The sequence below is a fragment of the Vipera ursinii genome, assembly GCF_947247035.1.
Source record: "Vipera ursinii genome assembly, chromosome: 2".
NCBI classification, from domain to species: domain Eukaryota; kingdom Metazoa; phylum Chordata; class Lepidosauria; order Squamata; family Viperidae; genus Vipera; species Vipera ursinii.
In genome coordinates, this window is record NC_139513.1 from 26,290,616 (window position 1) to 26,316,740 (window position 26,125).

Below are 26,125 nucleotides of genomic sequence, written 5' to 3' on the forward strand. Positions count from 1 at the left end.
GCAGGCCTGTTCCAGAATTCAAAGAGGTAGACGTAGGCTAATGGATGGAATTGAAGTTATTTTAGAATTTGCGCCACAGATTTCAAGTATTTCTCACCTCGCCGTGGCAGAAAACCCTACTTCCCTTTTTTTTCTGTCATTATGTTTGGACAAAAGGTCTAGGCAGGCTGCAACAGAAGAAATTCAGGAGTTGTTTATAGCCATGAAACCTACATTGATCACCCCTGGCAATCATTTTCATCTATTCACTTAAATGTGTAGCTACTGGTATGCTTTACAAGAGGCTGGGAGTTGCAGGGGTGTGTGTGTGTGTGTGTGTGTGTGTGTGTGTGTGTGTTTTCTTGCTCCTGGCCACAACCTACAACTCACTGGGTTGAACTCCTTCTGCTCTTAGATGTAAAGCCCCCTCAGCCTAAACAGATCCTGAAACCCGCTCTACAAAGGGTGGCATCCTGACATGGAGGAAACCTCCCTGACATCGTGTGAAGGTGAGTTGCAAGCAAGTCCTGCTTAGGTAGATGGCAGGGCTGTTGCTAAGTTCAGAAGGAAAGGAGTCTCTGCGGATTTTACTCTGCTACTCACTGCCACCTCTAGGGGGCGGTGCTCATCTCCATTTCAAGGCTGTGAGCCAGGGCTGCCTGAAGACATTTTCACAGTCATGTGGCCAGTATAAAGTCTCGGAACATTGTTACCTTCTTACCGAAATGGTACCTATTTATCTCCTCGCATTTTTCTGCTTTCAAATTGCTGGGTGGACAGGAGCTGGGGCAGGTAACAAGAGCTTGCACCATCACCCAGTGCTCGGGTCTCAAACCTGGGCTGCCGAATTTCTACAAGACAAGTCCAGAGTCTTAACCACTGAGCCATTGTGCTGCCATAATCAAAACCACCACAGTATTTCTAAGTGTGACCAGGCCAACTGACTATCTCAAAGATAGGGAGGCAGACAGGCAGGCAAAAAAAGGTCATAAAAAGGGGCAAAACTCACCTTAACAACCGCCTTGCTTAAAAATGGAAATTTTGGTTTCAATTGTCGTCATATATACTGTACACTACTGGTGATGGTGACAGTGATGATTTTAACATTTTTAAAGTAGCATCAAAGTTTTTTAATATACAGGTAGTCTTATTTTATTTATTTATTTTATTGGATTTATATACCGCCCTTTCCCGAAGGACTCAGGGTGGTTTACAGGGTAATTAAAACCAAATCAATACAAAAGTTAAAAACAATTTAAAAAAGATTAAATCATCCCTAAAAATAAAAACCCCAGTTAAAAATTCTCAGCCTGGGCCGGGGAGCTCAAAGAGCCAGGTCTTCAGGTCCCGGCGGAATGAACGAAGGTCGGGGGCAGTCCTCAGCTCCACAGGCAACTGGTTCCAAAGGGCAGGCACACCCACAGAGAAGGCCCTCCCCCTGGATGTTATCTGCTGGCAGTCTTTTACCGGGGGCACCCTGAGAAGACCCTCCCTGTGTGAGCGCACTGGACGAAGGGAGCTTGATGCCGGCAGCAGGTGTTCCCTCAAATATCCCGGACCCAAGCCATTTAGGGCTTTATAGGTCATCACCAGCACCTTGAATCTCACCCGGAGGGCAACCGGAAGCCAATGCAACTCGCGGAGTAGAGGTGTTACATGGGAGTATCGGGAGGCCCCCATCACAACTCGCGCGGCCGCATTCTGCCATGGTCTTCAAAATTGAGCCGTGAATCCAGGAGGACGCCCAGGTTGCGAGCCCTATCAACGGGGAGTAACACCTCACCCCCCATCGTTAAAGGTGGAATAGTCTGGTTAACCCGAGATGCCGATACGAAAAGCCACTCAGTCTTGGCAGGATTGAGACGAAGCCTGTTTCTCCCCATCCAGACCTGGACCGCCTCCAGGCAACGGGACATCACGGCAAGGGCATCGCTGGGTTGGTTCGGGGTGGAGAAAAAAAGTTGGGTATCATCTTAACCAGGTCTTCAACTTACGACCACAATTCAGCCCAAAACTTATGTTGCTAAGTGAGAAATTTGTTAAGTGAGTTTTGCCCCATTTCATGACCTTTCTTCCCACATTTGTTAAGTGAATCGCTGCAGTTGTTAAATGCGTAACACAGTTGTTAAGTGAATCTGGCTTCTCCATTGACTTTGCTTGCAAAAGGGGATTGCATGACCCCGGGACATTGCAACTGTCATAAACATGAGTCATCAAGCATCTGAATGTAAATCATGTGACCACGGGGATGCTGCAGGGCTTGTGTGAAAAATGGCCATGTGTCACTTTTTCCAGTGCTGTTGTAACTTGAACAGCCACTAATCCAGACATGTCAAACACAAGGCCCGGGGGCCGGATCCGGCCCGCGAAGTGGTTTCATGTGGTCCGCGAAGCCATCCTGGAAACAGTGAGGGAACGGCCCCCACTGCCTTGGCCCTGGCCCAGAGACCCTCCTCCTGCCAGAGACCCTCAGATCTGTCCCACTCCTGCCCAGGCCCCCATAGGCACCCTTGATGCGAACGATGTAGAGCTGGCCACGGCCACCCAGTAGGCCATATGCACTCTAGCCACGCCCACCCAGTAGGCCACACCCACTCTGGCCATACCCACCCGGCCCCCTGAGGGCAACCACAATGCTGATACGGCCCTCAATGAAATTGAGTTTGACACCCCTGCACTAAGCAAACTGTGGAAAGTCAAGGAGTAGCTGTATTATAGACGTTGGCTGGGGGGAGACGAAGCCTGCCAAAGGAACACTCACCAAGAGTCTCATCCAGCAGAAATCTCAACAGGCATCTCCCAACTGGGGTTTATTTTTGCTTTCCTACACAGAAACGTCCCCCTCTGTCTTATTTGATTTAGATTCAATATATTGTCTGAGCCCCATTAACGTGAGTTGCAAGCCGCCAAACTGCTGGGTGTTGTGTGGTTGTAGTTATGGCTACTTCAATAAACCTTGGCTACATAAACCATCTCTAGTGCAACTTTTTCTTCCATCAACAGACATATAAGAGAAATTATTAACGCAACTTCTATAATCTGTGCTCACACGACACATTTATCCATGATTACGTGAGCAATGATTTACTCAAGCCAAAGCTCTAGCTTGCGTTGAGCCATAAAACAACCGCAGGGAACATATGCTAGGCAAAAATGTGATACAATAGTCCTAGATCTCACATTCCTACATAACAAAAAAATACATGGCTTAAAGATTCAACAGCAGGCTCCCCACATAAACAAAAGTGTGGTTGTGATTCAGTGTGCAGTATACAGACAACCTTAGAGAGACAAGATAAGCATAATTCGCAAGATCGCTACGCATTTGAGAATCTGCAAAAGTCTCTTAAATTATCTTCACATTAATCTCATTGCCGAAGGGGCTTCTTGTTATTCTGAAGTACATATTGTAAAAGTAAGCAACCAGCCTTTTGATGTCCCTGACTTACAACCAGAATTGAGTCGAGAGTTTTCATTGTTAAGCGAGGCGGTTGTTAAGCAGTGCAGTTGTTAGGTGAATCATGCTGTCTTCAAGCAAATCCAGCTTTCCCCATTGGCTTTGCTTCTTGAAGGCCAGCTGGGAAGGCTATAAATGGCGATCACATAACCCAGGGATGCTGAATAACCATAAATACATTCCAGACACTGAGCAACCAAATTTTTCATCGGGTGGCAGTGGGAATTCTATGCTGGTTGTCACATTTTTCATGCTGTAACTCTGAAGGGTCACTGAATGGTTGCAAGGCAAGGACTACCTGTAATAATGTGGTGATTCCCACTTCCGCCTTTTTGCAGACGGCTACTATCCGGTGAAGAAAGGAGAAACGTTCAATAGAAGATACCATGTGGTCCAAAATCTGGGCTATGGGTTCTTCTCAACAGTCTGGCTTTGCCAAGATGCTGGGTGAGTAAACAAAATGACCAGATTTTAATTAACTTTTTGACATAATCCTCATGAAATGATAAGTATGCATTCTAAGTATTGAAGAAGGGTTATAGCTTGACAGAATCATATTTCTGGTCTGGAAAATAGTTTTAATTCCAGTGTGAGTGTAAGAGAAGTTTGGTGTCCAAAACCTTGAAGTGGGAGTGCCAGTTCCTCTGTAACCCTTACAGAGAAAATACAGAGGTGTACCAGTACTCCCTATTTTACTGTTACTAGAGTGTATGGGTTTCCTTAGTAGACAATCCTGCCCTTAGAGCAGGGGTGTCAAACTGCTGGCCCACAGCCGGATGTGTCGTGCTGAAACTGTACCCACCCCATTGCCGGCAATGGAAAAAAAGTTGCGATATGTCGCGACACGTCATGTGACATTGTGAGTTTGACACCCCTGCCTTAAAGGGATTACATTAAATTTACCTTCCTCAGTTTAGTAATTTTCATGCTGATTAGAGAATTCTGGGAATCTAATACTTCTAGGAGATAAGTTTGGAGAAGCAATAACTGCCAGGTCCCCAAATCCTTATCCTCCTTACTTTAAACCTATTGGCCGCTGCCTAGAGGCCAGGGTATAAATTGCCGCAGTCGCAGCCCTGTTTCTCAGTTCGGTTCCTGCAAGCAATAAACAATGATCTTTGCTGAACTCACTCGCCTTGTCTCATCACTAAAGCCACGAACCCAGTATTAACACTTTCATTATGCAATCGTTCTGTCTCACTCAGTAACCATGTGGACGATCCAGGCAAAGTTGTTTTCTGTCACTAACTGTCAGGCCCAAGAACCAAGGAAGACACATAGAATTACTTCAGAGCAGTTTCCTTTATTGTTCTTCACCTCCAGACAGAAATCTTGCCCAACTAAAGCAACCATTTGCATCACTAGACATATATTCTGAGAATTGTTAGGGAGGAATCTTCTTAACTCTCTTTCTCCTGAAAGCTTTGCTGTCTTTTTGCCCTCTGGGATGCAGCCGCTCCTTCCTACGTTCCATCATAGTAATATATGTCTTCCTATTTCTTCTACTATCTTTTTCCCTTCATCTCATTTCCTTCATTTCATTTGGTTGAAAGTGCTCTATGCTCTTCATCTGAAACAACCTTAGCCCATCATTGGAACCTGGGAACTGGAAGAAAGGCTGAATTGCTTGGCAATGCCTTTCTTAAACTGGCTGGAAGAGTGACTTAGATGTGGTAGTACAGAGGTCCCCAACCTTTTGGGCACCAGGGACCAGTTCCGTGGAGAAAGGTTTTTCCATGGACCAGAGAATGTGTGTTTTTGTGTGCTGCCTGCATCCCACAGATGGGGCTTTTCTTGCTTGTGTGGACCGGTTGCTGGCATGCTGTGACCCGGTAGCGGTCCACGGACCAGGGGTTGGGACCTCCTGTAGTAGTATGTGGGAATGACCTTGTAAAACAGAAGGGGAAGGGATGCAATCAGATAAGAGACAACATAGCCCACAGCTGCATACTGAGTGAAAAAAGAACATAGAATTAACTCAACTGATTGTGTTTCCTGCCTGGTCTACCTGCATACAGGGAATAAGTTCACATCAGGCTACAAGGGAAAATAGAATTCTAGACTTTGCTTCCCTAGAACAGCTCAGTCTTTAAATTAGAGGGTCAGTGCTGGTGTGGCATTTTTCTCTGGATTCAGCCGTCAGGGAGATTTAGGGAACCAGATATTGGTGCTTATGGGTGTTGAAATCTTGGGAGCAGAGGAAGTACAGATCTGAGAGATTTTCCCTTTTTTGCAACAGAGACATCCTTAATAGCCACCTCCTCTCCATGGTGAGATGTCTGTCTTGCTGTAAGAAAAGAGCAGGCTGAGTTGGAAGGCAGAGTTAAACATGTCATCAGTTTGGAATCATTATGTTGCCACAAGAGGCACAGTCAGCTGTTGACCCTTTTCTAGTGCCAATTTAGCTTTGACTGTTACTTGACTAGATTCTTGTGTATAGGTACTGTGCTTTGAACTCAATGCTCCTGGTTAGTTGCATACTGACACCTGCCAAGCACATTTTCCCCTCCCACACATCTATTTCCTACTCTGTGTTTGACAAGGAGATATATATCCTCCTTGTACCTTACTAGCTACAGCATCTATCCCCTTCAATATTCTGTTCTTTCAAGGAAACAATTGTTTTATAGAACCACAACCACCACCATCATACCCCATTTTACCTTTAAAGGTTGCCCTTTGAAAGCATGCTTCATCAATGAACTTCCATAGCCAGATGGGGAAATGTAAGTCAAAGTCTGAAACAGCGGCCAATGGAATTCAGAACAAGACAAAGCCAAGAAAAAAAGATATTTTATTCTGTCCTCGTCTTAAGCAATGAGTTTTATTTCAGGAAAAAGAGGTGTGTGGCTGTGAAGGTACCCAAAGGAGGGGAGAATTTTGCCGAGGCAGCCCTGGATGAAGTCATGCTCCTTCGCTATGTAAGTATCAATGAATAACAGAATTACAGAGCTGGAAGGGACCTTGAAGGTCTTCTAGTCTAACCCCCTGCTCATGCAGGAGACCCTATACCATTCCAGACAGATGGTTGTTCAATCTTATCTTAAAAGCCTCCAATGATGCAGCACCCACAATTTCTGAAGGCAAGCCATTCCACTGCTTAACTGTCCTCCTTAGTTCCAGGTTGCTTCTCTCTTTGATTACTTTACACCCATTGCTTCTTGTCTTGTCTTCTGGTGCTTTGGAAAATAGCCCCCTCTGCATGGTGGCAGCACCTCTACAGTAATATTGGAACACCGCTATTGTGTCACCCCTAGTCCTTCTTTTCGCTAGAGTAGAGATACCCAAATTCCTGCAACCATTCTTCAGGTTGAATCAAGATGAATCTAATCTCAATTCCAATCTTGAGATTCCATAGAGCAGTGTTTCTCAACCTTGGTAGTTTGAAAAGGTGTGGACTCCAGCTCCAAAGTGAAGTCCACACCTATTCATGCTGCCGAGGTTGAGAAACACTGCTATAAAAGCAATGCAGGCGACCTCTGACCCACAAGCAGTGGTGGGATGCAGCCAGTTTGCACCACTTTGGCAGAACCAATAGCTGGTTTTTTGTTGCCCAGGCCAAGCATGGACATCCGGAAGCGGCATCCACACAGAGAACCGGTTGTTCACATATTTGAACCCCACCACTGCCCACAAGTCTTATTTTGGCCCATCAGAGTGACCTGTCTGGCCTGCAGAATCTCTTCCTGATCCTTTGTATTTTCAACTACCCCGCTATTTTGCCCACATTTCACTCCCCTCTCTTGAGCAGGTGAGGAGGTGAAGTCATCAGGAGGATCAGTGAACAGCAGAAAGTGGGAGGTGTCTATCCAGATGATCCTGCTAGGCTAACTAGTTCATCCTGCCTTGATTCACAAGGCTTGTTGAGACAGGCACTTATTCTTCTCCAATAAAGGTACAGAACACCTGTTGCCGACCTGTTATTTCTAACCTACAGCGACTTCAGTCAGCGTGCCTATGTAGTAGCTCAGCGTGCAATGGGCAGGTCTACCTTTTCTGTGCTCCATAAAGGACAAGCTGGATTGTTCCAGGGCCTGCTCATGTATATTTTTTTATTTTTTTATTTTAATTCCATTTATATCCCGCCCTTCTCCAAAGACTCAGGGCAGCTTACAAGCTTAGCAGTAGCCTTCATTCTATGTATATGTATATAAATCTAGATTCCAATTATGCCTACATTACAGACTGAGGAAAGTTCAAGACACTCTAAAAACGAGTAATTTGCATAAATTCTGTACAAATTATACAGCTGGCAGGAATCATTCAGTCCAAACTTTTGTTCAGTGAAGGAATTTAAATTAAAACATCCCTAACAGATGGCTATCTAGCCTGTTGGAACACATCCAGAGAAGTACAATCCACCACCTCTTTGGTGCTTGGTTTCCCTGCTAAACTACTCTTACATTTCCAGAAGGTTTTTTTTTAACCCTCAGCCAAATGTCTCTTCCTGTAAATTAAGCCTGCAATTCCCTGCTTTGCATTCTAGGATGACAAGAGAAAAGACTGTAGCTTCCTTGGTTGGGTAACCCTTTTTCTTCCTCTTTCGACAGGTGAACAGCAAGCGGAGGAAAGACCGAGGCAGCGACTGCGTCATCCACCTTTTGGATGATTTCAAAATGATTGGAGAAAATGGCTTCCATATCCTTTGGCTGTTTATGGAGATTCTTGGTCATCCAGGTCATGGTTGTCCCAAAGGTGCTTTTTCAAAAGGCAGCTGGACTTGTTTTTTTTTTCCTTGAAGACATTTTGAATTGAATTGAATTTGAATTTATTAAATTTATATGCTGCCCTTCTCCCTAAGGACTCAGGGCGGCTCACAACAATAAAAAGTTAAAAAAAACATAAAATACAAAATTTAAAAAGAATTAAACCATAAATGTAATAAATACATAACAATTAACCCAATAAAACCAAATTTAAAACTATAGTCAGTCCAGGCCCGCTTGTTGGAATAACCAGGTCTTTTGGTCATGGCGGAAGGACCGAAGGTCAGGGGCCATCCTCAGCTCCGGAGGCAACGTGATGTCCCATTGCCTGGAGGCGGTTCGGGTCTGGATGGGGAGGAACAGGCTTCGACTTAATCCTGATAAGACCGAGTGGTTGTACATACCGGCATCTCGGGTAATCCAGCCTATTCCATCTTTAACTATGGGGGGGAGGTGTTAACCCCCATAGATAGGGCTCGCAACTTAGGCGTCCTCCTTGACTCACAGCTCAGTTTGGAAGATCACATAGGAGCTGTGACCAGGGGGGCTTTTGCCCAGGTTCTCCTGGTGTGCCAGTTGCGGCCCTATCTGGACCAAGATGACCTACGTACAGTCACTACTGCAATGCTCTCTACATGGGGCTGCCCTTGAGGAACACTTGGAGGCTCCAGCTGGTGCAGAATGCGGCCGCGCGAGTTGTGATGGGGGTCTCCCAATACTCCCATGTAACACCTCTAATCCACGAGCTGCATTGGCTCCCAGTTGCCCTCCGGGTGAGATTCAAGGTGCTGGTGATGACCTACAAAGCCCTAAATGACATGGGTCCGGTTTATTTATGGGAGCACCTTCTGCCGGCGTCAACCTCCCATCGTCCTGTGCGCTCCCAAAGAGAGGGCCTCCTCAGGGTGCCATCAATCAGGGGGTGCCGGCTGGTGGCCCCCAGGGGGAGAGCATTCTCTGTGGGTGCGCCTGCCCTCTGGAATCAGCTCCCTGTTGAGCTCCGGATGGCTCCCGACTTTCGCTCTTTTCGCCGTGACCTGAAAACCTGGTTATTCGAGCTTGCCGGCCTGGACTGAGGGATTGGGATTTTAAATTTTAGAATTTGATTTACCTGGTTTGGGGCTAAATTTAATTTAATTTATTTTTAACTTTGTATGCCATGTTTTAATTGCCCTGTACACTGCCCCGAGTCCTTTGGGAGAAGGGCGGTATATAAATCTAATAAAATAAATAATAAATAAATAAACTCATTCCAGAGGGTCGGCGCGCCCACAGAGAAGGCTCTACCCCTGGGGGTCGCCAGCCGGCATTGCTCAGCCGACGAAACCCTGAGGAGGCCGACTCTGTGGGAGCGAACCGGGCGATGGGAGGTTGACAATGGCAGCAGGTGGTCTCGCAAGTACCCCAGGCCTAAGCCATTTTGCTTCTCATCCAAGTAGCTTCTTCAGTTCTGACTTCTGATTTCAAAACTGAAGGAGCTTCTTGGATGAGAAGCGAAATGTCTTCAAGGAAAAAACAAGTCCACTTGCCTTTTGGGATGTCCTTTGGTTGATAGCACAGGAACCCTGAGGCCACTAGGCCAGCCTTGCATTTTCTGAATGCATTCTCCTCCAACCGAGTGTCCTCCTTCTGCAATGGACACTCCTTATCTGATGGGAACTGTTGATGGGAACCGTAGCTCCATACATCTGGAGAGTTTCAGGTTGGGGGAAGTAACATTGACAAGGCTACCGGTGGCTTCTGGGTACAGAAGATAGTTTGTTTATTTATTTATTTATTTATTTATTTATTTATTTATTTATTTATTTATTTATTTCTATAGCCCAGGGGTGTCAAACTCAATTTCATTAAGGGCCGCATCAGCATTGCGGTTGCCCTCAGGGGGCCGGGTGGGTGTGGCCTGGGTGGGCGTGGCCTACTGGGTGGGCGTGGCTAGAGTGAGTATGGCCTACTGGGTGGGCGTGGCCAGCTCTACATCGTTGGCATCAAGGGTGCCTATGGGGGCCTGGGCAGGAGTGGGACAGATCTGAGGGTCTCTGGCAGAAGGAGATGGGACCAGGGCAAGTGCCAAGGCAGTGGGGGCCGTTCCCTCACTGTTTCCAAGCTGGCTTCGCGGGCCACATGAAACTACTTCGCAGGCCGGATCTGGCCCCCAGGCCTTGTGTTTGACATGTCTGCTATAGCCAGTCAATGATTCTGGGTGGCTTACAATTCAAAAAGAAATATATTACAATCAAAAATACTAAAAGCATTTTAAAACACTAAAAACATTAGAAACATCTAAATTAAATATACAGAGGAGCAAGATACTTAGTTACCAATATAGCCAGGAAACGGGGCCCTTAACACATTCAGCCACCCCACCCCACCCCTCTCCAAACACGGAAACATTGCCAGGTTTTTAGGGCCCTACGAAAGGCTAACAGGGTTTGGGCCGTTCTAGTCTCCGAAGGGAGGCTGTTCCTTGGAGCAGGAGCCACTGCGGAAAAAGCCCGTCTTCCTGGGACCAATGCCCAGCCAATCAGTAAAACGAAAGGGCAACAAGATACACCCGGCCAGTCGGTAAAATGGAGGGCAAGAAGAAAAATATCACTTGATTTTTATTTATATTTATTCAGTCACAGTGCTTTTACGTGGTTTGCACAGATTCGTTAGGGAGAGGAGATCTGCTCTCGGGCTCCATTAGCAGGAGATAAGGCCCACAAGGAAAGAGCGCGGAGGCGAGGACGCAGAAAGTGGTCGGAAAGACTTGCTCTTTCTTGGAAGGCGTCCCCAGAGAACTGGGCCGAAAACAGCTGTGGGCTAAGCGCTGCTGATCAGGTGACAGCTTGGAAAAAGCCCAACAAGACCGAACCGGTCAGAGAGGTGATGAAATAACACTGCGGCTGTTCTCCTACCTCTTTGTGGCAGCTTGGCAGAAGAGCGATTTCTCTGCCAGGGCAGAGAGTTTAAGGGAAGAGCCGCATCAAACGTGGCTTGTCCCTGACAGGGAACTTGACTAAACATGGTTTCTCTGTTCCCTCCTGCCAGTGAACTTGTGGCTTTGGCTGGAAGACTGCAGACAGGCAGGGGAGATCTTTTAACTTTCAATAATTTACTTGGTTGCTTAGCAACATTTCAACCTTCTGCAATCCCAAAGGAGTCTTGGGGTGTGTGTGTGTGTGTGTGTGTGTGTGGCATAGGATAGTAGAAGAAATCAAAATTACATACTGAAGAGCCAAAACATTACAATGGTCAATGTAATCAGTGATTCCTGCAATGGGCATCCACCCGTTCATGGGAACAGATTTTAACACAATAACAGAAGAAACCTTGGAGGTCCAACCCCCTGCTCAGGCAGGAAACCCTAGACCAGGGGTCTTCAAACTTGGCCCTTTTATGACTTGTGGACTTCAACTCCCAGAATTTATTTATTTATTTATTTAGTTAGTTATATTTATATACCGCCCTATTCCCTGAGGACTCAGGGCGGTTTACAGGGAATTAAAAATCCAAAATACAAAAATTAAGAACAAATTAAAAAGTATTAAATTAACCCTGTAGTCAGTTAAAAAACCCCAAGCTCACTGGCTGAGGAATTCTGGGAGTTGAAGTCCACAAGTCATAAAAGGGCCAAGTTTGAAGACCCCTACCCTAGACCATTTCAGACAAATGGCTGTCCAGTCTCTTCTTAAAAACTTCCAGTGTTGGAGCATTCACCACCTCTGGAGGCAGGTTGTTCCACTGGTTAATTCTTCTAACTGTCAGGAAGTTTCTCCTTAGTTCTAGGACTGCTTCTCTCCTTGATTAATTTCCATCCGTTGCTTCTTTTTCCTGCCTTTTGGCGCTTTGGAGAATAGCTTGGCTCCCTCTTCTTTGTGGCAGCCCCTATTGGAACACTGCTATCATGTCATCCCTCGTCCTTCTCTTCGTTAAACTAGACATATCCAATTCCAGCAACCGTTCTTTATATGTTTTAGCCTCCAGTCCCCTAATCATCTCTGTTGCTCCTCTCTGTACTCTGTCTAGAGTGTCAACATCTTTCTTCATATTGTGGTAGCGACCAAAACTGGATGCAATTGTGCAGAACGAAAACCTTGCCTGGAAACCCGCATAGCCCTTGGATTTGCCCTTGACTGTCTCAGTTGGCATTTTATGGGGTACCATGCTAAAAGGTTCCCCTCCCGTCTCCAGGCCACCCCCTCCCCCTTTTAGAGCAACTTCCGAATTAGAGGAACATTCTCAGTTAGTGGATCCCTGACTTGGCCCCACATGTGTGCTTAGTGATGGAGCTGCTGGGACCTTCACTGCAGACTTTGCTGAGCATCCGAGGCTTCCAAGGCCTCCCTCTGCCCTTTGTCAAGAAGGCCACGCGCCAGGTGAGTAGAACTTCACCTGAGAGCTGAAGAATGGAAAGAAGCAGCTTTTGGGGAGGGCGCATCATAATCTGCAGGGTGTCAGGTGTGGCATTGTGATCCATCCTCACCACCCTCCTTTGCAGGCATGTGCACAATGGGTAGGGCTTCAGTCACAATACTACACCTTGCATCTTGCAGATTTTGACACATACACATATACAGCACACAGTCATTCCTTAGCCTTATGGATTCTAGGTTGGTGCTACACCCCGAACCAGAGTCAATACCTTAAATTTTTGGGAATCGTACTGCCCAGAGGCACTAGCTGGTTGCCTATTCATTTCCTTCCCCGCCCCCCATGGAATGGAAGCAAATTCTAGTACAGGGGTCCCCAAACCCTGATCTGTGGACCGCTACTGGTCCATGGCCTGTTGGAAAGCGGGGCATGCAAGTGGCAGGCGAGCGCACAAAGCTCCATTTGCACACGTGCGGGATTAGGTTGTGTACACGAAACTATCCCCTCCCACCCACACCCACCACCCACCTCCTCCCCAGCTGCCACCTCCACTGCTGCTCCACAGAACTGGAAAGGTTGGGGACTGTTGTTCTAGCAGATTCACAACTGAGGACAAGGTATCTCTGCTCAACATTGGTTATCTGCACAGGGATGAGAGTTTGTTTTCTTCGCAGGCTGTGCTGATCTTGAATGTGTTTAAATCATAATTGGCATAATTCACTCAACGGGCTAAGCCGTAAGCAATGGCTAACAAATGGCCGTGCCAAGACCAATCAGCCCCATTATGGCTCTGATGCCCAAAGCTAGCCACCGTGGGGAAAACGCTGAGTCTCTGGATGGCCATTTTAAACCTGCTTTCCCTTGATCCGAATCAGAGGCTTGAGAAGAAACAATTTAAACACAAAGAAGTTTTCGGAAATAAACGGAGGCAAACCTTTTCTAGTTAACACTGGGGCAGGCCAGTCTAGAGAGTGCATAGATAGAAGCCAAGCAGAGTTAGAACTGGTTAGTCTTTGGGTGGCGAAAAGCTATACCTGACAGCGAAAGAAGGGCAAACCGCTGTTATCCTGTGGGTCAAGGAAATTATATGCCCTACCAAAGATCATTTGCCAGGGATCAAGGCTGACCTGCGAGTCGTTACCTTGAGCTGGTCTCAGTGGATAGAATTTGGGCCACTGACTGCCTTTCTCATCTGGCTAATGCAGATACTCCAAGGTTTAAATTTCCTGCACAAGGAATGTCGCATCATCCACACAGACATCAAACCAGACAACATCTTGCTGTATGTTACTGAAGAAAGCCTGCACAACATGGTTTCTTGGCAACACAGCCTGGGAGGAAACCACAAACCCAGGACAGGAGGTAGGTTTGGGCAGTGGCGTAGCGTGGGGGGTGCAGGGGGGGCCGGCCGCACTGGCCGCACCTTCTGGGGGGGCGCGCTCGACGGCGCCGGGATCCAGCAGGGCGGAGGCACCGGAGCCCCAGCCGGGAAGGGCCTGACGCCCCACGGCGCGCCACACACACACACACACACACAAACATACAACCACACAGCGTGATTCCTCCTTCGGGCCGCTCCGCCTTTGCTCCGGCGCTGGACGGAAGCCTTCTCTCCCTCCTCCCCCCCCCGCAAAGGAGAAGGCGGCTCCTGAGCGTGCACAGAGCGCGGCCCTCCTGCAAGCCCGGGGCTCCGCTGCGGAGGCTCTCCCAAGGTGCTCCCGGGGTTGCCAAAGGCGGGGGGGCGCGGCGGGGCTTGAAAGAGGGTGGATTTCCCGCGGGGGGAGGATCGCTGCAGCGTCTCTCCGGGGGTCCCTGCTCTGGAACGAAAGCTGCGTTGGCAGGTTGCCGATCCAACCGTGCATCGGCGATCGGGACCGCCCCCTCCCGACACACGTCGCCAGCAGCGAGAGTTTCCAGCCAGGCCGGCGAATCTTTGGGGTGAGGTGCCAAAGAGAAGGAGGCGGCTTGGCTTGGATAAGCAGCGTCTGGGCAGAAAATAGGTCGGGCGCCGCAGCAAGTATGAGTTCCTGGGGTTCAGCCTAAGCAGGCAAAGCTGCAGGGTGGGTTGGTTGGCTTTTCCGGCTTTGGAATAACCTTGGGAAGCTGAGGCATTGTAAGTTGGAAGTCATTGTTTGTCGCCTAACATGTTGGGTCAACCCCACGCCACATGCTAAGCCATAAACCGTGGTTGGTATCCAGGGTTTAGGACAAGATGGAGAAAACTAGCCAATTGTGGGATCATAAATCTTGATGAAGCCCATCATCGCTCCATGTGATGTATGCACTCAATCTACAAACGTAGTCCAAGCCTATTCACATCTGTTGTAAGGTCATTCTCTCGTGGGGTTTATCCTGACGTCCACTAAGAGTGGAACAAACATGCCCCATTAACCATTTTCAACGCCATGTCCTCTCTTTGTCTCATCCTAAATCACAGCTGAGGCAACTTAAAGTTGCCTTGTTTCAGTGTTAAACTAGCATTTTCCCTCTTCTCCAGAGACCCTTTTTTTGCCTTGAACCTAACTCAGGGGTAGGCAATCTTGGCTCTTTTATGACTCATGGACTTCAACTCCCAGAATTCCTGAGCTAGTGGAAGAGACTCGAGTGCTAAAATCCACAGGTTAGGGGGCGCAAATTACTTGCCTTGCCCCGGGTGCTGACAACCCACGCTACGCCACTGGGTTTGGGCTTGGGAAACAAGGCGTGGAGAGGGTAGCAATTTCTAAGGAACCCGTGCTCTCTCAGGAGTCTCAGGAGCTCGCTGTAGGGAGCAGGTCCAAAGCCAGCAAGCCTTTAGGCAGAGTGAAACATTTCCACTGTGTAGAAGATGGTGGGAGATGCAGAGAGGACAAGCATCACCACAGCTCTTGTCAACATCTAACAGTGGGATGGAGACCAGAGACCAGGCATCATTCTCTGCCCTTGGACAATCCTCCCTGTGGCCTTCTGTGTTTGGATTCCAGCTCCCGTCTTCCCTGGCGATCACCCATGCTACCTAGCCTGGAATCCATATACAGGAGGAGGGCTCTGGATCCCCAGCCTTCTTTTAGGCAGGAAGAACCGGGACCCAGAGGCAGAGACATGGAGCATTTTTTAATCGTGCTCCATGTCTCAATGATTTCACTGGGTGGTCTCAAGGACAGGAGGGCTACCACATTCTGCCTGCAAGACATCTGAACAGCTTCTAGTGGCTGTCTGGATTTTGCAGCCTATAATATAGGGTAGCTTTTGTTTTGAATATCCCTCATTCCGTTGATCAAGTACCCTACAGCTCTCACCCAGCTACCCAAAACCAACTACATTGTGGACTGCTTTTCATTTTACAAATTGTGGTCACTCTCCCAATCAAAAAAACACAAAAAGACACAACCCCCCCCAACCAACCAATCACAGCACACAGGTTGAACACATCTTTGGCCATAAGAGCCCCCCCGCCCCCCGCTTTGATTTCTGGAACCTCCTAAGTTTATAAGTCAGGGCTTTTCGACTTCTTCACCCATTGTACCACTTTTAGGATATGGCAACATCCGAGTACCACCAGTCGCCTAGCAAGGTGTCAAAAACTTGACCAAAAAAAAAAAAGGAAAAAAGTGATGAAGTAAAGGTAGTCCTCGACTTACAACAGTTCACTTAGTGACTGTTTGAAGTTACAATGGCACTGAAAAAAGTGCCCCCAAGGTCACAGCTGAGCAAGACACCTGCCTGCCTGCCCGGCGGCGCTCTTCCTCCTGTCCGAGGTTTTCATTGTCGTGAGCATTTCTGTTGAGGATTGGCAGTGGGGGTGGGAGCGGTGTTTGGTTTTTATTCCCCCCATCTGCTGGGTGGTTGCAGAAGGTTTTGGTCGCTTCATCTGACCCTGGGACACTGAACGTCATAAATATGAATCAGTTGCCAAGCATCTGAATGTAAATCACAAGTCCCTGGAGATGCTGCAACATTCCAGCTGATCGGCACTTCTTCTAGGCTCAGCAGAAGCCCCAGGATCAGCACCACGCTCCAGCTGGAGCCTGGTGCTGATCCTGGTACTTCTGCTGAGCCCTGATAGCCCTGCAGGTCCAGCCGTCTCTTGCTTAGGCTTGTGTGGCGCTACCACCAGTTCAGCTCATTCCCCTCACCCGCTACCACTTTTCTAGGATGGCCGCGTACCACCTGCCAGGTGCCAATGTACCACAGGTGGTACCCATACCACTGGTTGAAAAGCCCTGTTTTTAAGTGACAAGGATTCATTATGTATTGCATTTATTGCATCTATACAGTACTGTATATTTCTCTTCGGCTGAACTCAAGCTGGAATAATAGCTTGCCGTCTGAAAGACATGGTTCAAAAAGGGGAGGGACCGAGAAAAACCCATCAAGTATGAAATCTTTTTTCTACCTGCTGAAGATAAAGGCAGAAAAGCTGGTTCAGGATGGGGGAGAGTTTAACAGCAGCTAGTCCCACCTGAACTGCAATGGGACAGGGTGATGATAGGCATCCCCTTGACATTTTGGCTCTTCCTCTGCAGATGCCCCAACTACAGCTGCAACTGGGGTCGATGCTACTATATGACAGATAGGAACTGGGGTTGGAGGTGCAGCTGGACCTCCAAGAAAGAGCTTCAGCTGATTTCTTTGTGTGGCTTTGCTCTAGATGGCCCAGCAGCTCTTCTGGACTGCTGCAACCTCATGAAAATGGGAGTGAAAATTGCAGACCTGGGAAGTGCATGCTGGACCGTGAGTCTATATAACCAACCTCTCCTCTTGTGCTTCTTTTCCCCACATCTGAAAACCCTTTGAGTGGGTTCACACTTTGTGCTATTGGCGTGGTGCCGTAAATGGCTGGACCCACAGAACACTGTGTAAGTCAGCGGTGTCAAACTCAATTTCATTGAGGGCCGCATCAGCATTGCGGTTGCCCTCAGGGGGCCGGGTGGGTGTGGCCAGGGTGGGCGTGGCCTACTGGGTGGGCGTGGCTAGAGTGCGTATGGCCTACTGGGTGGGCGTGGCCAGCTCTACACCGTTCGCATCAAGGGTGCCTATGGGGGCCTGGGCAGGAGTGGGACAGATCTGAGGGTCTCTGGCAGAAGGAGGGTCTCTGGGCCAGGGCCAAGGCAGTGGGGGCCGTTCCCTCACTGTTTTCAGGATGGCTTCGCGGGCCGCATGAAACCACTTTGCGGGCCTTGTGTTTGACACATCTGCTGTAAGTCGTAAAAATGTAGTTTAATGACTTAGATGCCTGAGATGACTTGGTGACTAGAACCTGTCAATCCTGGCTAAAAAAAAAAAGAGATAATGGTTCTCTAGGACAAACTTGGCAACTTTAAGACTTGTGGATTTCAACTCCCAACATGGCTGGCTGAGGAATTCTGGGACTTGAAGTCCACAAGTCTTAAAGTTGCCAAGTTTGAAGACCCCTGCATTAAATATTCACAAGCTTGATCTCCATGAATTTGTATAAGTTCATTTCTCAAGATAGAAAAGCTAGTTGTTGCAGTTTGGGGCATGTAAGTTTGAAAAATGATGTATGCACGGGTAGTCCTCAACTTACATCAACCATTTCTTCAGTGACCGTTTGAAATTACCACACCACTGAAAAAAGTCACAACCAGTCCTTGCCCTTATGACATTTGCAGCATTTCCACCGTCATTTGATCTAAATCCAGACATTTGGCAACCGGCATCTCTTTCCAACTGTTGCCGCATCCCAGGGTCATGTGATCACTTTTTGTGACTTTCCTTGCCCGCTTTCTGACAAGCAAAGTCAATGGGAAAACCAGATTTGCTTAACAACCATGTTACAACTGCCGTGATTCACTTAACAACGGTGGCAAGGCAGGTCATAAAATGGGGCCAAATTCATTTAACAACTGTCTCGCTTAGCAACAGAAATTTTGGGCTCAATTGTGGTCATACGTCGAGGACTACCTAAAGTTATCCATGAGTTTCAGTGTTGCTTAAAAGTGAGAGCTAGCATTTTTTCAGTTCTGGTACTACCGCTGGATAGCAGTAGCAAAAGCACCTAGAGTTATATGCTGCTTCACAGTGCTTTGCAGCCCTCTCTAAGTGAGTTTACAGAGTCAGCATATTGCCGCCCAACAAGCCGGGTCCTCATTTTACCCACCTCGGAAGGATGGAAAGCTGAACCAGTCAGGATCGAACTTCTGGCAGTGGGCAGAGTTAGCCTGCAATACTGCATTCTAACCTCTGCGCCACCATGGTTAGAATCCTGCCTCCATCTTTATAAACTTCTATCACACCCTTAGAATACATGCTTACTCAGAAATAAATCTATTAACTGTGTTAATGGAACTTCTGCTGAGGGTTGCAGCCTTAGTCATCTTTTCTCGTGACTAAGTGTTAAATCTAAACACTTCTGCCTCTCTTCAAACAGATGGCTCTCTATCTTAACTCCACAATAAATTCTGTGTTCTTTGAGGATCTTACAGGGCACATGATCCTGTCTAAGCTCACCCAGTCCTTGGGATGATTGGCTTACTAGAGCATCACTCGGATCTAAAGGGATGTGTGAGAATCCACCCTCAATATCTCCGTTGTTTGTTTCTTCTATTCCAGTATAAACCATTCTCCAAAAAGATCCAGACCCAGCCCTACAGAGCTCTGGAGGTTCTCCTTGGATTAGATTACAGCACCCCAGCTGATATCTGGAGCACCGCCTGCCTGGTAGGACCAGATTCCTGGCTAATCTTTGTAGCAGGAAGCGATGGTGATACTGGCCTGTGGAATTTCAGCCATCTGTTTAGAGCTGAACCTGGGAGATAAACTGATTACCAGAGTTAAGACGCTGGTGGCCAGTCCTTGGAATGTCTTCTTTTAGTTAGTCTTATTTTCAGTGTTCAGCCAGTCCCCAATTTACAAAAGGTTGCTTGATAGCCTACCTGAAAAAGGGGACTTACGACCCACATCTGAAGTTCCGTAATGGGCAGGTTCCATTGTGGTCATAAGTAGAAGACTACCTGTCATTGTCTGGTATCTCTTTGTGCCTCAGGACTGACACGAATCTAGGACGGGGGTAGGCAACCTTGGCTCTTTTATGACTCGTGGACTTCAACTCCCAGAATTCCTGAGCCATCATGGCTAAGCTTGGAAACCTCTCCCTTTCCCCTCAGCATGGCTGGCTCAGGAATTCTGGGAATTGAAGTCCACGAGTCATAAAAGAGCCAAGGTTGCCTACCCCTGTCCTAGGAGAAAAGAGGTGTCTCCTTCTTGACCTAGACTACCACTTTCTCACTGTGGGGGAGGGGCAGTGCTTTTTTTGTAAAAGAAAAAGGTGCCAGAACTCACACATGTCATACAACCCGCCTTGCATACCCTACAAGGTTCCATCCAAAAACGGTGCCGGAACTCCGTTTTGACCGTTCTATGAGAAAAAAAAGCCCTGGGGAGGGGAACCCCCAAAAGCAAAGCTATTATCCTGAGACTGATTTCCCTGCCCCCCGAGGGCAAATAAGTTAAATGTATACTAATAGCAAACAAAACAAAACGTAACCCGTATCGCCATTTTAGTTATTTAATTAAGATCTCTAAATTATTTGAAAGTAATTTAGATTCATTCTTTGTGCCTGTCCTAGGACAGAAAGCTTTCTTGCAGTTGGAGCCACCCTTATAAAAAAAATATTTCCTTCCCCCCCCCGACACGCACCCCTAAAATACAAAATGGTAATACCGTTAGAATGGATGTGGCAGAATGCTCCCCTTTTTAATTATGGACATTCCTATTTCACTGTTTGTGAGGATGTGTTATGATTATCATAATCGTCACCCTCATTGCCCTACCATGTTTTCCATTAAAAGTTCCAGAGAGACATTGGCTGATGAGAGTTGGACGGCATGTTGCCTAATTTTGCCTAAGTAATGGCCACGCCCTGATCCTGCATACCCCATTCGAGTCTACTGCCCAAGGCTTTGCCAATGACACAGAAATCTAACTCAGACTAGTAATTCTAGTCTAGAGGTTATTGCACGATCAGATTAGTCCTCGCTTTAACAACCTTTTGTTTACCGATGGGGTTGGAAGTTACAATGGCCTCAGAGAAAAGTGACCTAGGACCCATCCTTGGAAGTTATCAGTATCGTACCATTCCCATGATCCTGTGATCGCAATCTGGGCTCTTGGCAACCAACTGACATTTATCTTGGTTGCAGTTTCTTGCAGTCACTTGGTCACAATTTGCAACTTTCCCAACCAATTTCCAAAAAGCAAAGTTTGGTCCAGCGGTTAAGGCACCAAGCTAAAAAAAAAACATAGATCGTGAATTCAAGTCCTGCATTAGCCATGAAAGCCAGCTGGCCCAAGGTAACCCAGCTGGCTTTCGTGGCTAATGCAGGACTTGAATTCACAATCTCTGGTTTTTTTAAGCCTGGTGCTTTAACCGCTGGACCCAACTGTGCTTTTGGGAAATTGCTGGGTGACTTTGGGCCAGTCACTATATCTCAGCCCAACCCACCTCACTGAGTGACGGTAAGTTTTTCCCACAAGGGAAGGTGTGTTGCATGCGTTTGTCACCTTGAATTATTTGTAAAAATAATAAAGGCAGGGAAAAAAATAAATAAAAGTCAACAGGGGAAGCCAGATTCCCTTAATGACTGTGATTCATTTAACCCAATGATTTACTTAACGGCTATGGTAAAAATGGTCACAAAATCAGGTCCAGTCCCATGATGACTGCACTGACTTGCATCTGGAATTCCGGTCCCAATTGTCATAAGTCGAGGATTACCCCATTACAAAACGAAGGACTGAAAGAAAAGATCTCTAACCCCGGTTAGCTCCTTCTCAGACCTGTGACAGTGACATATTGAGATTCCTCTGGTCTGTGATATCGATATATTGCTCAGGCAGGTAATCTAATCTATGAAAAGGGTAAGACGGCCCTGGCCACCTCAACCTTTTGATATGCAGACAGGAGGGTCAGTTTAGAGTTTGAAAAGGAATTAGGGCAGCCAACAATAAGCCGTTTTGCTTCCTCTTGTCCTTGATGTCCACATCATTTCTGGGAAATGCAACTTTCATTGTTACCAGTAAACCTTTGCATTACAAGAACAAGAGAAATGCGTTGCTGGGTGTTGTTTGTTTCATCTGAATTGGCTTACAGCCGATTGACTCAAGGCTCCTTCATCTTGTAGGCTTTTGAACTGGCAACCGGAAAGCACCTTTTTGAACCTCAAAGCGGCCAGTGTTTTTCCAGAGACGATGGTAGGTCCACACGTGGCAGCCTCTTTTGCGAGCTCATCCCTTCCACCTACATAATGGGCTCTGCTTTTTCTATGCCTTTCAGATCACGTGGCTCGGATCATTGAACTCCTGGGCAAAATCCCACCCAAAATGGCTTTGCTTTGGCAGCAGACATCAACTTTCTTCAGCAGACAAGGTGAGGATGCCAGGATGGAGACGGGAAGCAGGGACGTTTCCCCCACCGCCGCCACCACCGCCCTCCTGGCATTTAGGAGATGTCCTTCTGTAAATCTATCCAAGTCCAATATTTTATTTGGCACGGTTGCTAGTGGTACATACTTGTGAAGCCTGGATGATACTTCGGTAACGGCCTCCTAACTGCTGCTTTTTCTTCTTTTTCATCTCCTTCGGCAGGGGCTCTTCTCCGGATGTCCTGGATCTCTTTCTACGACCTCCATCACATCCTCACGGATAAATACAGCTGGCCAAAGCCTCAGGCTGCCCATTTTACCAGTTTCCTCCTGCCCATGCTGGAGTATGCCCCAGAGAGACGGGCACGGGCTGACAAATGCCTCCAGCACCCCTGGCTCAGCCACTAGGGCTGCATCTTCAGGCTTCCTCTGCCACTCCAGCTGAGATACAGGTAGTCCTCGAGTTACGACTATCTGTTCAGGGACTGGTTGAAGTCACAACAGCCCCGGGAAAAAGTGACACATGACCATTTTTCACACTCGCTGCAGCATCCCCGTGGTCACCTGATCAAAATTTGGACACTTGAAACTGGCTGCTATTTCTGACAGTTGCGGTGTGTCCCGGGATCATGGAATCCCCTTTCGTGACCTTCGGACAAGCTAATTCAATGGGGAAGCCCGATTCACTTAAGCTAGTATGTTACTAGCTTAACAACTGCAGTGATCCACTTAACAACTGTGGCCAGAAAGGCTGTAAAATGGGGCCAGACTCCCTTAACAACTACTTTGTTTAGCAAAAGAAATTTGGGGCTCAGTCGAGGACTACCTGTATGGAAAAGCAGGCAAATCTCCCCTCCATAACGATTTCTTTAGGACCAAACTAGCTATGATGTTAGCTGTGTGAATTCACTTTCCCGTTTAGAATAAGGTATATTGCAGCTTTCCAGTACAGAGAGCAGCGGTGGGATTCAGCCAGTTCGCACCCTATATTTATATATAAGGACGCGGTGGCTCAGTGGGTTAGGACGCTGAGCTTGTCAATCAGAAGGTCGGCACTTTGGCGGGTCGAATCCCGAGTGCCGCGTAACAGAGTGAGCGCCTGTTACTCGTCCCAGCTTCTGCCAACCTAGCAGTTCGAAAGCACGTAAAAATGCAAGTAGAAAAATAGGGACCACTACGGTGGGAAGGTAACAGCGTTCCGTGCGCCTTTGGCATCTAGTCATGCCGGCCACATGACCACGGAGACGTCCTCGGACAAGCGCTGGCTCTTCGGCTTTGAAACGGAGATGAGCACCGGCCCCTAGAGTTGGAAATGACTAGCACGCGTGTGCGGGGGAAACTTTACCTTTACTTTATTATATATATATTTCTGTAGGCCATAATCTTCCAAGTGCTTTCTTTGAAACAAAAACAGGAAGTCTAGAAAGGAAAGGTTGGGTGATTTCAGACAGAGGAATGTTAATGATATTAATCGCAATCAAGCCATCCTAGCATCTCTTCTGCAATATTTTTTCCTTGGGAAGAAAAATGAAAAAAGTCATAGGAGCAAAAAGGGAGGTTTACAAATAGGAGATCTTCTGTAAAACATCTATGGCTGAGCCAATCGCAAAGTTAAAAAAAAACGAGGAACAGAAATAATTAAATTGTTCTTTCTCACTTTCCATGGTTCTTGGCGTGCCCAAATTTCCTCGAGGTTGTAACATACATAACAAACGCAGGCATCATCAACCACATTTACCATCTTAAATATCATTGCTTGTTTTTTTTTAAATATACATTGGGATGGAGGCCAACCACATTATGGCTAAGTAATCCCAGACAATCTCTGCTAGGGTGAGGAGCTTTTCTTTGTGGGTTACTTCAGCTTGGTGTTCAGTGTTCAACTGCTCTGTCACAAAGAAGAGGGCTCAACCTATTCTGCAAAGCACCTGAGGGCAGGACAAGGAGTAATGGACGGAAAATTTTCAAGAGAAATCCAACCTAAAAATTTCCTGACAGAACAGTTAATCAGTGGAACGACCTGCCTTCAGAAGTTGTGGGCGCTCCAACACTGGAGGTTTTTAAGAAGAGAATGGACAACCATTTGTCTGAAATGGAATAGGGTTTCCTGCTTGAGCAGAATATAATCTATATTCTGATGGCTGGGAAGTTTTTTTTAATGGCATCACAGCTTTGTGCACACAAGCTTTCTGCATCAAACACCCCCCTCGCCATGATCCTTAAGAAAGAGATGTTTGCCTAGAATGCAGTGATGAGGCTTCTAATGCAGCTACTTATAAGCTATAAAAGTAGTCCTCAACTTATGACTGGGTCTCCCCTGTGGTCTCATGACCACATTTTGTCCTTGATGATCCTTGATGTCCACTGCTAAGCTTGTAAGCCGCCCTGAGTCTTCGGAGAAGGGCGGGATATAAATGTAATAAAAAAAAACTTTTGGGCATCCAGCCCACATTTACAACCATTTGCAGCGTCCTGCAGTCACATGATTGCAATTTACAACAATTAAACCGGTGTTTACTTTCAGTTTCTGCCAGAAAAAATGCCCCCTAGTGAACATCGGTTTTGCTTAACCATTACTAACCCCGTTTAATGACCATGATTTTAGGAAAAAATATTGTAAAATCAAGTGGTGACCCAATTAACAACCGTCACGTTTGCTTATTTGTGTCAGAAGCATCACAATTAAAATAAGGCACGCTACAGTATATGACATAAAACTTAAAAAGTATAAAATACAAGGATACAATATGTACAAATTAAAGAGATCTTGCCCAGAAATTAGCAACATTAGTTGCTTTTTGTCATACTGCCATGAAATCCTCAAGTGTACACTAATCAGGACTCAAAGGGCTGGTATACATATGTGTTGTTGTCTGCATTTCACCACAATCGCAAAGAACAGAATCCATTGGATAGCCCCAAGTGTCTCTGGATCTTCTTGTACTGTCATTTCGGTCACCGAGACCTCAATTGTGTAAGTCACAAGTCAAAGATGACCTGCATCTATCCTCATCCACAACCTATCCTCTATTGTAGGAACAGAACCCATGGTGTCAAAAGTAAGAAGTCTTGTAGCATTCTTCCCAACCAACCAACCTTATTAAAAGGTCTGAGCTTTTCTGAGCTTCACCTTACTTCATCTGGTGCATAGAGCGGCTAGACTGCTGTAGGCTTTCAACTGGGATAGCCCTATGGTGGTGCAGTGGTTAGAATACAGAATTGCAGGCTAACTCTGCCCACTGCCAGCAGTTTGATCTTGACTGGCTCAAGCCTGACTCAGCCTTCCACACTTCCGAGGTGGGTAAAATGAGGACCCAGATTATCAGGGGCAATATGCTGACTCTGTAAACCTCTTAGAGACGGCTGTAAAGCATTGTGAAGCGGTATATAAGCAGTAGTGAGATGACATGGGAAAAGGATGACAGATTGGATGTGCAATTGCACATTTCCTGAGAGGCAGATTAAGCATACCTTATCAATTCGGCTTTGTAATTGTTGAAAACCCATTTTGTTTGTTGGTAAGCATTTTACTGTGTCTGCTAATTTTGCGTGACGTTTCCCAGAAATTCTGGTATCTCCATCTGTACCCTTCCCTGATTTAACACACTGGTTTCAGTTATATGAAAATAAACAGCACAGCATTATTAAAGACCAATAACTCATAATATGAATCCTCCATAATGACTAACGAAAAGGGCAACAAAACAGATATTAACCTTACCGTGATCTCCATTATGTCTCTCTGAAGCAATGTTCTATTTCTGCCGTTTTTCCTCTGCTACATTCAAAGCAGTTTTTCCCCTTTCTTTAAAGTTTTTCCCCCATATTTTTGTGACTGAATACTTATCTCACTGGGACTTCTCTTTCTTTTCCTAGAAGTCCCTTGGACATGACAATCATTCAGAGATCTCTTAAAATCCACTACCCGTATTCCCAAGTCTGATTGTGATATATTTTTTTTTTATTTTAATTCCATTTATATCCCGCCCTTCTCCGAAGACTCAGGGCGGCTTACAAGCTTAGCAGTAGCCTTCATTCTATGTATATGCCTGCTTGTTAGGGCTTTCACACACCCCCAACAAGCGGCATTATTACAAAGTCAGCTTATTGCCCCCAACAATCTGGGGTCTTCATTTGACCTACCTCGGAAGGATGGAAGGCTGAGTCAACCTTGAGCCTGGTGGGACTCAAACCTGCACTAATTGCAGGCAGCTGGTGTTACTTAAGGAGGCATCAGCCCACTGCTCCACCAAGGCTTCATATAGCT

At 46.7% G+C, this 26,125-nt stretch overlaps 1 protein-coding gene across 1 annotated transcript; it reads left to right on the forward strand.

Annotated features, from left to right (window-relative positions):
* Positions 1–457: 457 nt before the first annotated feature.
* Positions 458–22,656, forward strand: LOC310636554 (SRSF protein kinase 3-like; the record flags this gene model as incomplete). Its single annotated transcript, XM_083356492.1, has 11 exons — positions 458–488; positions 3,775–3,883; positions 6,270–6,357; positions 7,987–8,076; positions 12,396–12,500; positions 13,701–13,857; positions 17,126–17,208; positions 19,048–19,155; positions 21,619–21,688; positions 21,771–21,863; positions 22,082–22,656. 11 exons carry the CDS (start codon positions 458–460, stop codon positions 22,264–22,266), a joined length of 1,119 nt encoding a protein of 372 aa, XP_083212618.1. The 3' UTR covers positions 22,267–22,656.
* Positions 22,657–26,125: the final 3,469 nt, after the last annotated feature.